The following is a 16,634-nucleotide window of genomic DNA, read 5'->3' on the forward strand; positions in this document are numbered from 1 at the left end:
CTCATACAGAAACTAAGTTTATTATTTTTTTCTTCTTAAAAAAAAAAAAAAAAAAGAAAAAGAAAAAAAGAAAAAAAACTCATTGTAGAGAGAAGCCCCTCCCCCTTCCCCTAAGGGTGGGGGGCTGTGAAAGATAGCTGGGGAAATCAAGTACAAGGGGGTGGGGACAAAGACTATCTTGCCACCCTTAACACTGCCCAGCCATGTGGGGTGGAAGGGAAGGGGATATGTGAAGAGCCCCGTTTCCATGACAACCAGTTGCCTACCCCCTACTTTGGTGGAAAGAAGGGAGAAGGCCCCTATGTCTCCCTGGAGGATTCCCCCCTCAAAAGACTTCAAGTAGTGGTTAAGAGCCAGGCCTGGTCATGGAGGGAGAGGGGCCATGGCAGAAAGCCTAGGTGAAGGGGGGCAGCCCACTCACGTCTTGGCTTTACGGCCTCTGTGACTAATGGTAGGGCCAGCCAAGTGGGAAGGGGCACTGCTGCGCAAGATACGCTGGTCCCCTTGGTTGGTGGCCCCACCAAGCCGGCGGGGGCCAGGCCGGCGCCGTGGGGTCCCATCCCCTTCCTCCTCCTCACCTGAGGCTTCAGCCTCAGACTCCTCTACTGAACCCTCAGGCCCCAGGGGACTTGGGGGCTGCAGGCGGCTCCGCTTTGCCAGCCCAGGACCACCACCAACTGGGGCTCCTGCCCGTTTGCGAGGCACCTTCTCAGTCTCTAGTGGGGGAACTAGAGACCCTGGACGCAGCCGGGTCGAGCGCAGTTTTGGAGCCAATGAAACCACGGGAGGTGTCAATTCTAACCCGCCTGGCCCACTATCCGCTAAATCCAGATCATCCTGAATTACAGCTACTACCATGGACCCTTCACTCTTTCGTCCCCTCATTCCTTCTGCTTCAAGACGTAAGCGGGCCAGGCGGGTGAGGGGGCGGCTTCCATCCTCATCAGATGAACTACCCTCGCTCTCCCCCTGGCCCTGGGGTTGCCGCTGCTTCCCCAATCCACAGCTCTCAAGGACAGAAGAGCTGTCGCGGTCCAAGACAGGGAGCTGGCTGGGCCGAGGTGATGGTGGATTCTTGGGAGGTCGGCCCCGCTTCCGCTTGGGTGGGGATGTTGAAATGGTGAGAGTGGTGACAGTGTTGGCGACAGTAGCAGTGGGACAGGCTAGGAGTGGTGGGAGTGGTGGCAGGGGTGGCGGTATCGGGAGTGGCTGTGTCCGGCTCTCTAAGCTGCCATCCCCTGGAGAGGAAATGGTCCCAGGAATGGGCAAATCTCGGGCCTTAGGGGGCCGCCCACGCCTTCTTTTCTCCACAGGTGATAGGATGACAGGCTCGGGTCTATGAACTGGCTGGGGTCCAAGAGGCTGGGGCCCAGGAATAAGCTGGGGTGCCAGGACAGGCTCCGCAACAATAAGGGTCTCAGCCCCAGGGACTGAGTCAGCCCCATTGGTTTTTCCCTTAGAGGTGGATGAAGGTGCCTCATCCACCCCTCGCCCAGCATCTGCTGGAGACCTGTTCTTCTTGGGGGGCCTCCCCCTGCGACGTTTCACAGCAGGAGGGGTGATGGCAAGTAGTGCCCCTTCTCCATTTTCTGGGCTGCCCCCACCGGTCAGCCCCAGCTCAATGCGACGGCGAGCTATGAAGGGCTGCTGGGTTGGGGTGGGCAGTGTGGATGGGGGAGCAGCTTCACAGGGACCACTGGTGGGAGGTGAGGATTCTGGCCCCAACATGCTGCGGGTAGATGGGCTTCCCGGGCTGGCACCAGTCTCAGAGACCCCAGGCACTAGGGTGCTGGCAGTTCCCCGCTGCTGTCGCCGTCGCCTCACCAGTTCCTTTTCCTCTACCACAGTCACTAGCCGTCCTGGCAGCTTGCGAAGCACTTTGGGACCTGGAGGCTGCCCTGGCCGACCAGCCCCCTGACCCCTAATTTCTACATCGGCACTGGTGCGACGCCGAGGGGGCCGGGCAGGCGAAGGACCCTCAGGTGTGGAGGTGGCCGAGGATGAGGTTGATGGGGCTGCGACCTCAGCTGAAACAAGTTCCTGTGGTTTCTCTGGGGTAGACGTTGGGGTCTGGGCCTCCACCAGCTCTTCTGAGTTCTTGTCAGCCTCCAGTGGCTCCTGAAGTAGCTCATCAGATGCTGCTGAGGGTGGGAGCTCCAGCCTATTGCTCTCACTCAGACACGTGGCCACTTCCTCACCATCAGGCAGCACTGAGAGGATGGTCGCCTCGGCAGGCTCGGGCACCTCCTGCTCTTGACCGTTGGGGACGCTGCCAGCTGCCAGGTTTGGGCTAGGTGCAGAAGAGGTGAGAGAAAGGTTCTTCTCTGACATAGGCAGGATCTCAACAGCAACTGGCAACAGATCCTTAGGGGGCACAAGAGTAATTGGGGAAGTCTCGGAACTGGCCATATCAGCCAGCTCCAGGGACTCAGTAGATGCCATTGCTTGTGCACACAGCTCTGCCTCAGGCCCCATGCCCAAAGGGAGGTTGGTGACTGGTGGGGAAATGGGCACAGAAGGTAGACCAAGCAAGAGAGGGGAGGAAGGAGTTAAGAGAGAAGTTTGGGCTGGAGGTGGGGTATGAGCTGGTGGAGGGGTACAGGCAGGAGGAGGGGTACAGGCAGAAGAACAAGAGGGAGGAATCTGTGCAGAAGGAAGAGGAGGAGAAGGCAAGATATGGACAGGAAGCATGGTTATTGGATTTGGGGCTGAAATGGGGATTGGGGCAGAGACTGGGGCAGGGACTGGGGCAGGAATTGCAGCAGGAGCTGAAGCTGGAGTGGGTCGAGGCCTAGGCGCTGGCCGGGGAACTCGGTCCCTGGCAGGGCTGCAGCGGGGGGGTGTGGAGGTGCTGCGGGTATGATGCGTGGATGTGACAGGAGTGTGGTTTGCCCCTTGAGTTTCAGCCCGGGCTCCACGAAGACGCTCACTGACGCGAGTCCCTGGCCTTTCGGGGGCCTTGGCCTTCTTACTGCGCCGGTGGCTGCCTCCACCAGTCCCACAGGAAACCTCATCCCCAGCCCCTGGCCCCTCCTCCTCCTCCTGGGGTAGGCGGAACACCTCCTCCTTCGCTTGGTCCAGGTCCTTGCGGGCAGCTTCCACTTGCTCCTACCAAAAACAGAGCCCAAGGAGTGGTCAGAGGGAGGCAAGCGGCATGGGGAGTGGGTGGAAAGCAGCCACTTTCCACTTTTATCCCCACCCCCATACTCACTTCTGCCTGCTTGAGCTCCTCTCGGCTCACCTCCTCCAGTGAGGCTTCCAGGAATTTCATGGCATAGCGCTCAATGGGGGTCAGCTGTGGGGAAGAGCAGCGATGATGAATGTAGGGACCTGGTGCCCAGGGCCCATCACCCTTGATTATTTTCACCAGAGAAGACAGAAAGAAGGTCGCAGAGTCCAGAGGAAGGAGTTGTGGAGGGTGAGGTTGAGAACTAGTGGATCCAACACTGACCTGTTCTACAAGGGCAGCAATTTCCTGCTCAGCTCGGGACATCTCCTCATCTTCAGCCCCAGGCCGACCAGCCTCCTCTCCGTCAGCAGCAGGAAACCCATCATTCTCATTGAATTCTGCAAGCTCAGCCACCTGTTCAGCCTTGGCCTGGGTGGCCGCACGGATATCCTCTTCATCCTCTGCCCGACACAATGCCTATGAGGGTGTGGGGAAGAAAAACCATGAGAATTAAAGAACTTTACATCCTGTGATTTGATTCTGGCAAATGTTTGAGGCCACGTTTACACCAAACCAGATTTAAATCAGAACTCAACTCTTTTCTGGGCCCCCAAAATTACCAAAGCAACACAGTGGTCCACATAGGATGGAACAGATTCAACCAGGAGTGCCACCAGGGACAAAATAACTGTTTTAGAGACCTCTAGTTCCACTTACTTTCTATTCAAGTCAGCCTCAAATCTCTTTAAAAAAGCAATCCCAGAAGTTTTGAATACAAAATAATCCACAATTCTTTTTTGCACTGAGATGCCTCATGACAACAGATTAACATATGATCATTCCCCTGAGATGAATATCCAGGGAGATCACACCAAAGTCACTGAGGGAAGTAGCCCAGAGCATGAGAGGAAGGCACTTGGTAGGGGAAAATTTCTCCATGATAATCCACACCTATAGTTCCTAAACATCTGTCTACTTCTGAAAAAATACAGATGCCACTCAAAATCATGATTTAAGTAGACTGTGAGATGGGACCCAGGAATCAATCTTTTTCAAAGCCTTCCAAGTGATTCTAGTATGCATTAATGTTTGGGAAATGAGTTTTACACCATATACAAAGCACTTCTTACATCCACTATGCTATTTAACCTTCAGTTACTTCCTTCTAATTTAGCATTTCAGAAAAGTGGGAAGTGAGGCTCAGAAGATTAAATGGATGTGGCTTAACGAACACTATTAAGAAGCACTGTTGGGGCTTCCCTGGTGGCGCAGTGGTTGAGAATCTGCCTGCCAATGCAGGGGACACGGGTTCGAGCCCTGGTCTGGGTAGATCCCACATGCCGCGGAGCAACTGGGTCTGTGAGCCACGGCTACTGAGCCTGCTCATCTGGAGCCTGTGCTCCGCAACAAGAGAGGCTGTGACAGTGAGAGGCCCGTGCACCGCGATGAAGAGTGGCCCCCACTCGCCGCAACTAGAGAAAGCCCTCGCACAGAAACGAAAACCCAACACAGCCAAAAATAAATAAATAAATAAATTTATTAAAAAAAAATAATAATAATAAGACAACAGGCCCATAACGAAGTTGCTTAAAAAAAAAAAAAGAAGCACTGTTGGAGTTCAAACCTAGAACCGTGGACTCCATATCCTGTGTTTCTATCTATGAAATCACGTGAACCAATAAGCAATCTACTCACAACGGTCAAAGGCCAACTGTAATCTGGGAAGCAGCAGAAATAGTTCTTTCCCCTTGGACAAACTCAAAAGACTGAGAGACGACAGACACTGCAACCATTAGCTCTACTCTAGGGACTGCCTACTCTTTTTCTGCGGCGGGATCTTTGTTCCCCGACCAGGGATCGAACCCGTGCCCCCTGCAGTGGAAGCACAGAGTCTTTTAACCACTGGACGGCCGGTGAAGTCCCTGCCCACTCTTTTTTCACCTGCTCCAGGATATGGGTCTGCTTGCTGGCCACAGTCTCTTCCTCATCTTCAGGGGCAGAGGGTATAGATGAGCCAGATGGTTCCTCCAGAGGCATATCAAACAGCTCTCGGATGGTCTGCTTTGGAAAGAACATATGAAAAGTGTCAGAGCCAACAGAATGTTGGTCCCAGGTCTAGAGCTATGAAGCTGATAGCTCTTAGTAGTATCAGAAGTACCACTGGTTGAAGAGGCAGATCTGTGGAGGCCAAAGCATCCTTTTTAATAAGCAGCAGTAACTCCTACAGGCATAGCAGTTCTCTCTTGCACAGACTGGACGGTCTTAGTACCTGTTTAAAATAGGCTGTGGTGAAGTTGCCTCCCTCAATTGCCATGTCTCCCAACATTCTCTTCTGGTTTGCCTTTTTTAGGATGTTCTCTTCCACTGTCCGTTCACTGATAAGCCTAGGGGGTGATAAAGGACATGTATAAACAGCCAAATACATCAATAAAACCCTATTAGCAAAGGGAAAGTAAGGTAAGGGGAGACTAGGCAATACCTATATATGTGGACATCTCGGGTCTGGCCAATTCGGTGACAGCGATCCTGGGCCTGAGCATCCATGGTAGGATTCCAGTCGCTGTCATAAAAAACAACAGTGTCTGCCCCCGTCAGGTTCACGCCCACACCCCCACTCCGAGTTGAAAGGATGAAGCAGAATATGCGTTTGTCTGCATTGAATCGTTCCATCAAGGCCTAGAGGAAAAGGAAAAAAAGATAGTATTGGGAGACATATCCCCAAAAACAGACCAAGGCTTAGTGGGGGCCCCTCCTGGGACTCTGAGCCCTGGAAAAAGGAGACAGAGCTGAGGCGAGCCTCTAAGGGCCGGAGATGCCTGGGTTACCTGTCTCTGTTCAACTCTAGTAGACCCATCCAGACGCAAGTAGAGGTGGCCATGGTAGGTGAGAAACTGCTCCAACACATCCAGCATTCGGGTCATCTGGGTGAATATGAGCACCCGGTGGCCCTCTGCCTTGAGCTGTCGCAACAGCACTGCCAACGTTTGCAACTTTCCTAAAGAGATATGAAGGGGTACAGGAAGCTAGCTATAAACTGGAGTGGGAAAAACACAGCACTGGAAGCCTGTGTAGTTGAAAGATCAAGTTTTACGCCCGGGTTTCGATCAACCCAGGGGAATCAAAAATATTTAACTTTATATATTTTCTTCCCTTAAGGGTTCTTCCTCTTCAGTCTGCTCCTGTCTTGGATCTGACTTCTTTCAGTCTAACTAGGGGTAGGGTAATACAGACCCTCAGAGGGAAAAAAGAAATCCTCAATGGTGTATGAGCAAGAAAAGACCTTCAAGTACTACACTGAGTTATACCAGCTGCAGCACAAGCCATTCACAAGATAAACATCAACAAATCCACTTATGTCATAGCTCACTGGGATGGAAGGTCACTGAGATAAGAACCAGAGAGGCAGGATCTTATGAGGTTATCTAGTTTAACCTCCCATCAAACACGAAAATAGTGATTCAGTCAGTTTGAACACTTTTAACAAAGACTTTCAACTCACCTATTCTGAATGGTTTCAAATGTTACAAAATTATTTTTTTGCTAAAATATTTATTTAACACATATTAATAAAAATTCTGCTGACTTTCTTATGTTCTAAGACATTTAAGAAATCTGCAAACATGTTACTATGGAAATACCTGTGCACAGTTGTGGCAGAAACTATATTCACTACTGTCCAACAGCCATTCTCGGTTAACAGAACCCGATTAATCCTATGGACACCTGGCAGAGATCCCTTGATTCCCAGGGAAGACGCACCCCAAACCAACCCCAGAAGATGAATCATTATTGTTCTAAATAAGCCACAGTTCCTTTTTCCCTTTGTCAGTGATTACTCTAAGGATGGGCATATGGCCCAATCTGAGCCAATGAATTTTGAATCAAAGTCAACTGGGAGGGCTTTCTTTCACAGAAAAAAATGAAAGACTTGCGAGAAGTGTTTTGTTTCAACCCCTTGCTTCCTGCTTGGAGCACTGGTGTGCTCCCTGGAGTTATAGCAGCCATCTTAAGACCATGAAGAAATAACCATGAGAATAAAAAGATAAAAGCTAAGGATAGGGGTTCCCTGGTGGCGCAGTGGTTGAGAATATGCCTGCCAATGCAGGGGACACGGGTTCGAGCCCTGGTCCGGGAAGATCCCACATGCCGCGGAGCAACTAGGCCCGTGAGCCACAATTACTGAGCCTGCGCGTCTGGAGCCTGTGCTCCGCAACAAGAGAGGCTGCGATAGTGAGAGGCCCGCGCACCGCGATGAAGAGTGGCCCCCACTTGCCGCAACTAGGGAAAGCCCTAGCACAGAAACGAAGACCCAACACAGCCATAAGTAAATAAATAAATAAAAAAAAAAGAATTTAAAAAAAAAAAAAAAAAAAAAAGCTAAGGATAGTAGGTAAAGTCCTGGGTCCATGAAGACACCACTAAGCTGCTAAACCAGCCATATACCACCGGTCTCGGCATTTCTCATTTAGTAAACAATAAATGATCTTGTGTGGGGCTTCCCTGGTGGTGCAGTGGTTGAGAATCTGCCTGCCAGTGCAGGGGACACGGGTTCGAGCCCTGGTCTGGGAAGATCCCACATGCTGCGGAGCAACTAGGCCCATGAGCCACAACTACTGAGCCTGCGCATCTGGAGCCTGTGCTCCGCAACAAGAGAGGCCGCGATAGTGAGAGGCCCGCACACCACGATGAAGAGTGGCCCCTACTTGCCACAACTAGACAAAGCCCTCACACAGAAACGAAGACCCAACACAGCCAAAAATAAATAATTAAGTAAAATAAAAAGTTACCTGGATTAGTCCTTAAAAAAAAAAAAAAAAAAAGATCTTGTGGTTTAAGCCGTTGGTTGGTTTTCTGTTACCTGCAGCCAAATTCCTTCTAACCAATAAGATTCTATTCAAAAGACAAGCATCCTTGTTCAAATCTTTCCCCAAAACAAAATCTACTATTTACTTTTTTTTTTTTTGGCCACGTGGCTTACGAGATCTTAATTCCCCAACCAGGGATGGAACCTGTGCCCTCAGCAGTGAAAGCGTGGAGTCCTACCACTGGACCGACAGGGAATTCCCCCAAATCTACTATTTATTGTGCAGTCTTATACCACCACACACCTTTCCCCATAAATCTGAAAACTCCACGCTGTGCTATGTCATTTGCCATTGTATCCCAAATGATGTAACAGATGTTCACAAAATAATCACTGAATAAATGAGTTAGCAAACATTTTCAACTTTCATCAAAGTCAAATTCATGAATGCCAAGACTCTATCATGAGGCCTACATTTCTTCATCTCACCCAGAAGCATAACCTAAAAGACTATCTAATGTTTAATGAAATCCACAGAGACCTTATGTACAGCATCCCTTTGATATAACAGTCTTCAGGCTAAGACAAGAAAAGAGGTCAAGAGACCCTCACTGGCCAATGAACTCACCGCAATCATACTGGATAAGCCTCAAGTCAGGAAACTGGGTACGCATGTTACACACAATACGGTGCAAAGGACGAGCCCGGGGCCAGAGCTCACGAGCCAATTGCTCCTGAAAGGCTGCCTGACGTGGGGCCAGCCAAGGAGGTGGGTGGCAGGCGTGCAAGGAAGGGGGAGGTGCCTCCACAGGAGGCATGACAAAGATGAACCTGTAAAAAGAAGGCAAGCAGTATAAAATATGGAACTCTGAATGGCCCCATAAGTTAGCACCTTTACCAGCCCTAACCACTATATCCACTCAGAGGCCCCAAGACCCACTTCCCATTAAGCACTTAGCCCTGCCAACCTCTCAATGATTTCTGACAGCTGGTCTAGTCGCTGCTGGGGAAACAGTACAGCCTGGCGGGCAGCCTCGGTATAAGTCCAAAAGGTGGGGTGGCTGGGGCCAGGAGAACGAGGGCCGATGGGGCTGGCAACAGGTTGGGGCAGGGTACAGAAATCCAAGACTTCAGTCCCATACACGGGTGCCAGGGCCCCATGAGCCTCACTAAGTTGGAAAATCCGTTCCAGGCGTTCAGACCGCTGCTGCTTCCGCTTTTCCTCCAGAGAGTCCTGAGGATAAGAGGAGAAAAACACAGAAAAAGTAATCAGCGTCCTTATAGAAAACCTGGCAGTTCCTCCAGAATTAAACATAATCTGTGGAAACCATAAGATTCAAAAATACACTATTTTAGTTCTTCCAAATTGTCAATAATGGGAGTTATTCTTTTCCAATGTTAAACGAAATAACTTCTCTGCAAAAGAAAACTGATCTTCCCTGTATGCTACCAAAGCAGATGCCTGAATATTCAAAATTAAGATCCATATGTTTGACAGACTTATAGAATGGATGATTTGCGTGAGTTTTCCCATGTAACACTTAAATCCAGAACATCCAAGTTAATTTATCTTCTTGCAGTAGATCCAAAACAATTATTAAAATCCCTCCTCAAATCACTGACCAGGATACAGAGAGGCTAATCAAATCCATGGCAGGTTTCTGTCAAAGGTCAGACTGGAATGGGGTGGGATGGGAACAGCTAACCAGACATCTAGGTAACCCTGAGAGAGAAAAGTGGAGTGCCCTGGCTGACAGGATACCTGTATGACTTTGACCCAATTGTTTCCCATCTTTGTGCTTCCAGTTTCACAGGCTATAAAACCACCTAACTCTTTTGTAGCACTTATCACACTTGTAGTTTTACATGTATAGGATTCTTTGATTAACATCTTCTACCCACTAAACTGTAAGCCCCTCACTGTAATCATCCAGTATCCAACTCAGTATCTGGCACAAAGTAGGCTCTCAATAAATATGTTATTAGAATGAACAAATAATGAAGGAGACTGGACCCTACAAGATGGTCCTGAAAAAAAGCAGTGTCCCAAATCTCCCTTCCTGACTGCTACCTTAAGTTTGACCTCTTGGCTCCTGGTGGTCTAAGTGAGGAAGGAAAGCATCCTGGCAGAGGGAAAAATCATTAAGGACAGCTCTCATTAAGTAGCAGCAAAGGAGACAATATTTGCAAATCATCTACCTGAAAAAGGACTTCTATCCAGAATATATAAAGAACTCTTACAACTCAATAACAAAAAGGAAAAGAATAAAATAACCCAACTAATAAAGGGAAAGGATCTGAATAGACATTTCTTCAAAGAAGATATACAAATGGCTAACAACCACTGAAAAGATGCTCAATATCATTAGCCATCAGGAAAATGCAAATCAAAACCACAAAAGGGGGCTTCCCTGGTGGCGCAGTGGTTGAGAATCTGCCTGCTAATGCAGGGGACACGGGTTCGAGCCCTGGTCTGGGAAGATCCCACATGCCACGGAGCAGCTGGGCCCGTGAGCCACAACTACTGAGCCTGCGCGTCTGGAGCCTGTGCCCCGCAACGGGAGGGGCCGCGATAGTGAGAGGCCCGCGCACCGCGATGAAGAGCGGTCCCTGCACCGCGATGAAGAGTGGCCCCCACTTGCCGTAACTGGAGAAAGCCCTCGCACGAACTGAAGACCCAACACAGCCAAAAATAAAGAAATAAATAAATAAAGTAGCTATAAAATTTAAAAAAAAAAAAAAAAAAAAACCACAAAAGGGACTTCCCTGGTGGTGCAGTGGATAAGACTCTACTCTGCGCTCCCAATACAGGGGGCCCAGGTTCGATCCCTGGTCAGGGAACTAGATCCCACATGCATACCTCAACTAAGAGTTCGCATGCCACAACTAAGGAGCCGGCGAGCTGCAACTGCAGTGCCCTGGAGCCGCAACTAAGGAGCCCCCCTGCTGCAACTAAGACCCGGCGCAACCAAATAAATAAATATTTAAAAACCACAAGATACCACTTCAAACCCACTAGGATGGCTATAATCAAAAAAGACAAATAATAACAAGTTTTTGGCAAAGATGTAGAGAACCTGGAACCCTCACAAGGGCTGGTGGGAATGTAAAATGGTACAGCCACTTTGGAAAACAGTTTGTCAGTTCCTCAAACAGTCAAACATAGTTACCATAACCCAGTTAATTCCACTCCTAAATTTACATCCAATATAACCGAAAACATATGAAAAGATACAAAATCTTATACATGAATGTTCACAGCAGCATTATTCATAACAGCCAAAAAGAAGAAACAAACCAAATGTCCCCCAATCAACTGATGAATAGATATATAAAATGTGGTATATTCATACAATGGCATATTATTCAACAATTTTTAAAAAAATGAAGTACTGATATATATACATATATATATGTCAGTTATAGCATAACATGGATGAACCTCAAAAATATTAAAAAGAAGCCAGTCACAAAAAACCATCTATTATATGACTCCATAAATAAATCTACAGATACAAGTTACTTAGAGCTAGGAGGGATGGAAAGGTCAGCGATGATGGCTAAGGGTGTGGGGTTTCTTTTTAGGGCCATGAAAATGTTCTAAAGTTGATTGTTGTCATGGTTGCATAATTCTGTGAATATACTAAAAGCCAATGGATTGTATGGTTTAAATAGGTGAACTGTATGGTATGTGATTTATATCTCAAAACTGTTTAAAGAAAAAGGATCAAGAAGCTGCTACCTACTTGCAGAGCAATGAAAATTTTAACACAGACCATGGGGTTGCACCCTTGGGCTAGGATCTAGGCTCTCTTCTACTTCCAAAAAGCCAGACCAACCTGGCAGCATTAGAGAAAGACCAAAGGTGGAGGCAAGTGGCAAAGATGGAGGGTGGGGGACTGGGGCCGAGAATAAGCAGCAGCTCTATTATCAGAGTGAGAAAAAGACAAGAGGGCCTAGAAGGACTCACTAGATCTTTCTCATTATTAGGTCCTGGGTTACTTACTCTGAGTTGCAACTTTTATTTAACCAAATATATATACAACTATATATATGATAGAAAAAAGTGGCTACCAGAAAGCTCATGAAGGGACAGAGAAGAGTTTTTATTGCCCACTTAATCACCATGGAGGTAAAAAACTACAGCAAATGACCGTCAAAGTCAAACGCTCATGATCTTCAGGGAACTGTATTCCATGGTGTCCTTTCTCCCCTAGAAGTTCAAATACTTAATGGTGACAGTTTCAGCAACTGAGAAAAATCCTCCTGTCTCTGAGGACTGCCTCTTGTGGGGAAGAAGAGAAAGCAATGGAGTCAGCACATCTGTGTTCTCACAAGTTGTATGAATTTTAAAACATCATTTAGTAGGCTAGTTTCATCTGTAAAATGGGGCAATGAGATGCCAACACTAACTCAAAAGAGTAAGCAAGAACCAACGAGACCAAATGTTAACAAGTCTTGAACACATCAGTGAGTAATAGTTTTAAAAGCACATTATGTCCTCAATTACTCCTCTGTGAAAAGTAGGACATGGATTATTCTTCCCATTTTACAGGTAAGAGTAAAGGCCCAGGGAAGGGCTTTGTCCAGTGGCATTCAAGTATTAGGTCCACAAAACTAGGCTTTGTAATTTACCAAGATAAAGGTGACATTATTTTGTTCCATCCACTCTGTAGCAACACTCCAAAGAAATTCAATTTCCTGTTCCCTCTCCTTTGAGGCAGTAAAACTTACCAGATAGAAAGGGGAACGAGGTGGTGGTGGGGGCTGGCGTCGAGGTCGGGGACCACTGAACGAGGTAGCAGTGGAGGGAGGGCTGGGGGGACCAGAGCGTAATGTCAGTGTCTCAGGCTCATCCTTGGAAACAGGCAGCCGGGATACCATGGTGACAGGCAAGGGAGCGGCACCGGTTGCCGAAACCACGAGGGAAGATGCCTGGGAAGCTGGGGCCTGTGTTGAGGCTGGGGCCAGCGCCAGAGTCTGAGCTGCCGCTGGGCCCAAGGTGGGCACCGGCACTGGGGCAGGGCTCAAGGTCAGTGTTTGCACTGAAGCTGGGGCCAGGAGTGAAGCAGATGACGACACCGTAGCCAAAGTCAGTGTGTGAGCTGGGGCCGGGCCCATCGGAGAAACTGGAGCCAGAGGGGGTGCTGGAGCCAAAGACAACGTCTGAGATGGACACAGTGGTGGACCTGGTGCCAAAGACAGTGTCTGGGCTGGAGCTGGTACTAGGGATGCTGCTGGAGTCAATGACAATGTCTGAGCTGGAAAAGAACCTTGGGGGTTCCCAGTTCCCAAAGACAGTGTCTGAGATGGAGACGAGCCGCCAAGAGTGGATGCTAAAGCTGGGGGTAAAGCCAGTGTCTGCGTAGAAGCTGGACTCGGGAGAGGTGACGGAACCGGGGCTGGTACCATAGTTTGAGCTGATGATGGAGCCAACACAGGAGCTGGGGCTGGCACCAGTGAGGAAGCTGAGGCTAAAGGAGTTCCTGGAGTAGATGATGAAGCCAGAAGTGGAACCGAAGTCTGCGATGGAGCCAGGACAGGAGTAGGACCTAGTGATGGAGCCAGGACTGGAAGAGGAGCCAGAGAAGGAGCTGGAGAAGGAGCCAGGATTGCTGTCTGTGGAGCCACCATGGGAGCCAGAGAGGTGGCTAGAGCCTGAGATGCAGTAGGTGCTGGAGCCAAAAGGGAAGCCTGAGCTGGAGCTGGATTTGATGCTGCCGGAAAAGGACTGGCCAGAGCAGAAGCTGGCACCAGGACAGGTGAACATGCTGGGGCCACAGCTGAGTTCAACCCTGGAACATGTGAAGAGGCTGGAGCCAACAACAGAGGATGACCAGGTGCCTGAGATGGGGACAGGGATGGAGTTGTGGCCAAACCTAGAGTCAAGGCTGACGCTGATGGAGAAGCCCCAACTGGTGCCAAAGAGGGAGGTCCAGGAGCCGCTGAGACAACAGGTGCCAGTGTTGGAGTCACATTAGTCAACAGAGCTGGGCCCGAAGCCGAAACAGGTAAGGGGGCTGAGATGGGGATGGTGAGTGGAGCTGAGGCTGGGGAAGGAAGCGTTGTGCAGACAGAGATGGGGAGTGAAGATGATACCGGAACTGGGACTGTAGAAGACACAGGACTAGCAAGGGGAGAGGAGTTGGGAACTGGCATTGGAGAAGAGGCTGGCCCAGGGAGTGAGGATGGCACGGGGAGAGGAGAAGAGATGGTCAAGGGAGCAGCTCCGGGTGCTGAAGCTGTGGAGACAGAGGATAAGTTAGCCCCAAAATTCTTTTTTTGCTCCTTCTATTACCCTGTCCGACCCCTTCCCTTACCCCCAAGCTTCACCTGTTTCCCAGAAGACCTTCATTCCCACACCATGAGATCAAAGATTCAAGGAATCTAACAATTTAACATTTCCTTTCCCTCCAAAGTTCCAACTTATGTATCTTGGAATTAGGCAAGGGCTCAGCAGACCATTTTGGGGGCTAATGCAAATCAGTATACTGATAACGAAAGGATCTACTGTGACGTAGAAACCCTCTGGGCCACCCTATCTCCATTCCTGGCAAAAATTTTTGGCCTCAGCCACCTGAACTCACCACTGACTTCAGGCGTAGGACTGTGGACCAGCTTGAGAAGTGGCCTCACCAGAGCGGACGTGGGTATGGGGGCTCGGGCAGTACCCAGAGCAGGTGTGGGTAGCCGGCCAGGGGTTAATGTGGGGCGTGGAGTCAACACAGCTGGAAGCCCAGAGCTCGGAGGCCGGGGTGCTGGGGCCAACGGAGGAACAGGAGTCAGTCCATCCCGAGGGGCCTGTCTCACTACAATCTTCACCACGCCTGTATTATTCACCATGGTTGGTGGCACTGCAAGAGGAAGCTAGATTGAGGGGAAGGTAGAAAAGAAACAAGAGACCCAAAGGATGGAAGAAGTCCAAGGGCAGGAGAGGGTAGCAGACAGATATCAGAGATACTGGCAAAGGAAAACAACACTGAGGGAAGGCTAGACAGACAGTAGCCCAGGGCATGCCTGGAAGGACCAAGGCCAGCAGGGCTAAGTAAGTAGGAAGGCCAGAAGCCTCACCCTGGTTAGCAGCAAGCGGAAGGCTGAGGCCAGTGGGGGCAGGGGTGGTGCTGGGGGTCGAAGAAGGCAGCACAGAGACAGGGGTAGGGCCAGGGGTCGGGGCCACGGCCTGGATGAGGGCCACATGGGCAGGCTGGCTGATGAGGTGGTGCTGCCCCCCTGCTGACACCAGGTGCACCACATTCCCTGGGTTAAGGGAAGAGAGAAAGAAAGAAAGAAGCAGCTATCAGCCGGAGGAGGGCAGAGGCAAGAGAAGAGAGAAAGAACGAAGAGGGAATAACTTCTCCAGAATAAACTCATACCTATCTTGATCAAAAGACACCCTCCAACCATTCCCCTTGGCCCCACCCACCAAAAGGTAGGGAAAGAAACATAAAGGCTGACATCTGAAAAGAGCCACAAAAACAAAGGGACAAAGAAGAGGAGGAAAAAGGCAGGACAGGGGGTGGGTTTTACCTACTTTGCAGCGGGCGGGGCTGCCCCACAGCAAGCTGGCGCACCTGCGCACCAGTCAAAGTCAGCTTGTTGCCCTGGATTTGGAAGGTGAGAGGTTTGCTTCCCCCTGTACTAGCCACTGGCCGTTGTGCCAGTGAGGCTAACTGCCCGATGCTGACCACTTCACCTGCTATGAATAAAGAAGAGGCTTAATGTACATGGGGCTCACTCTGCTCAACCTCACTTCACAGACCTTCATGAGGCACAAGTCTCCAGTTTCTCCAACCCTCCCCCTCAACTTACCATGTTCCAATAAACTTAGCCTCCACCTACAGCCTTTGAGCTTTTGACATGCTACTCCTTCCAATCCCACCTGTTTGCTTTGCAATCTCCTTTACATCCTCTAACAGCTTTCCACCATACTGAGCTAATCACCACCTGCCTCCACTATGCTGCCCTTTTACCCCAAATAATTTTTTACTGGTAGGCTTACCACTATTTATTCATCTATGGGTCATCTCCCCAACTAGAGACTGTGAACTACTTGAGGGCTCTTACTTGATTATGAATTACCAGTGCCTGGCAAAATACCTAATATATGTTAGCTACCTAGAATTTGATACACTCATGGTCCCGAGCTTTTCTTCTCCAGCTCCATGGCATATAGGCTTTCCTCCCATCTCAAGTCCTTCACCCTCACAGAGCCCTGGGAACTTACAGGGCAGGCGAGCTTGCATATCGGGAGACAGGATGAGGCGCTGTGGAGCAGGAGTAGGAGCTGGCACTGCCGTGGTGGGAGCCGTGGCTGTGGTGGTAGAGGTGGTGGTGACAGCAGCAGAAGGGAAGGTATAGCCTGGTGGCACTGTAAGGGGCTTCAACAGGCTGGAGGAGCCTGGGGGTGGGGCAGGGCTCAGGCGAACAGGAGCAGGTGGGGCCGGCTTCAAGGATAGGGTTGGCGTGGGAGGTCGTGAGGTCCCACTCAAGACCCCCAGAGGGGATGGCATCACTGTAAACACAAAGCAAACACCTGTCAGATACACCTTGACTAAAGCCTCAGCCTGGTCCTAGAAACCTCCATACATAATCCCTTGTAGCCCATCAAACACCACACCCGTCTCCAACCCAGCTCCTCAAACCATTACTTCTCCTCCAATC

General features: G+C 49.7%; 1 protein-coding gene across 6 annotated transcripts in view; it reads right to left on the bottom strand.

The window, feature by feature from the left end:
• Position 1: 1 nt before the first annotated feature.
• Positions 2 to 16,634, bottom strand: part of SRCAP (Snf2 related CREBBP activator protein) — a 33,892-nt gene continuing 17,259 nt past the window's right edge. For 4 of the 6 annotated variants that reach the window (XM_007186417.3, XM_007186416.3, XM_007186415.3 and 1 more), the window contains exons 21-34: positions 16,198 to 16,485; positions 15,505 to 15,669; positions 15,045 to 15,230; positions 14,561 to 14,827; positions 12,708 to 14,215; positions 8,942 to 9,207; positions 8,602 to 8,804; positions 5,995 to 6,164; positions 5,649 to 5,845; positions 5,439 to 5,553; positions 5,111 to 5,230; positions 3,452 to 3,646; positions 3,212 to 3,295; positions 2 to 3,108 (exon numbers count right to left, since the gene is read on the bottom strand). In XM_007186417.3, coding sequence (XP_007186479.2) covers positions 418 to 3,108; positions 3,212 to 3,295; positions 3,452 to 3,646; positions 5,111 to 5,230; positions 5,439 to 5,553; positions 5,649 to 5,845; positions 5,995 to 6,164; positions 8,602 to 8,804; positions 8,942 to 9,207; positions 12,708 to 14,215; positions 14,561 to 14,827; positions 15,045 to 15,230; positions 15,505 to 15,669; positions 16,198 to 16,485 — 6,455 coding nt within the window. In that variant the 3' untranslated portion in view covers positions 2 to 417. The remainder of the gene's footprint in view (positions 3,109 to 3,211; positions 3,296 to 3,451; positions 3,647 to 5,110; positions 5,231 to 5,438; positions 5,554 to 5,648; positions 5,846 to 5,994; positions 6,165 to 8,601; positions 8,805 to 8,941; positions 9,208 to 12,707; positions 14,216 to 14,560; positions 14,828 to 15,044; positions 15,231 to 15,504; positions 15,670 to 16,197; positions 16,486 to 16,634) is intronic. The other 2 variants (XM_028167500.2, XM_028167499.2) reach the window with 2 other exon arrangements.

This window comes from Balaenoptera acutorostrata, chromosome 15 (genome assembly GCF_949987535.1).
Source record: "Balaenoptera acutorostrata chromosome 15, mBalAcu1.1, whole genome shotgun sequence".
Lineage (NCBI taxonomy): Eukaryota > Metazoa > Chordata > Mammalia > Artiodactyla > Balaenopteridae > Balaenoptera > Balaenoptera acutorostrata.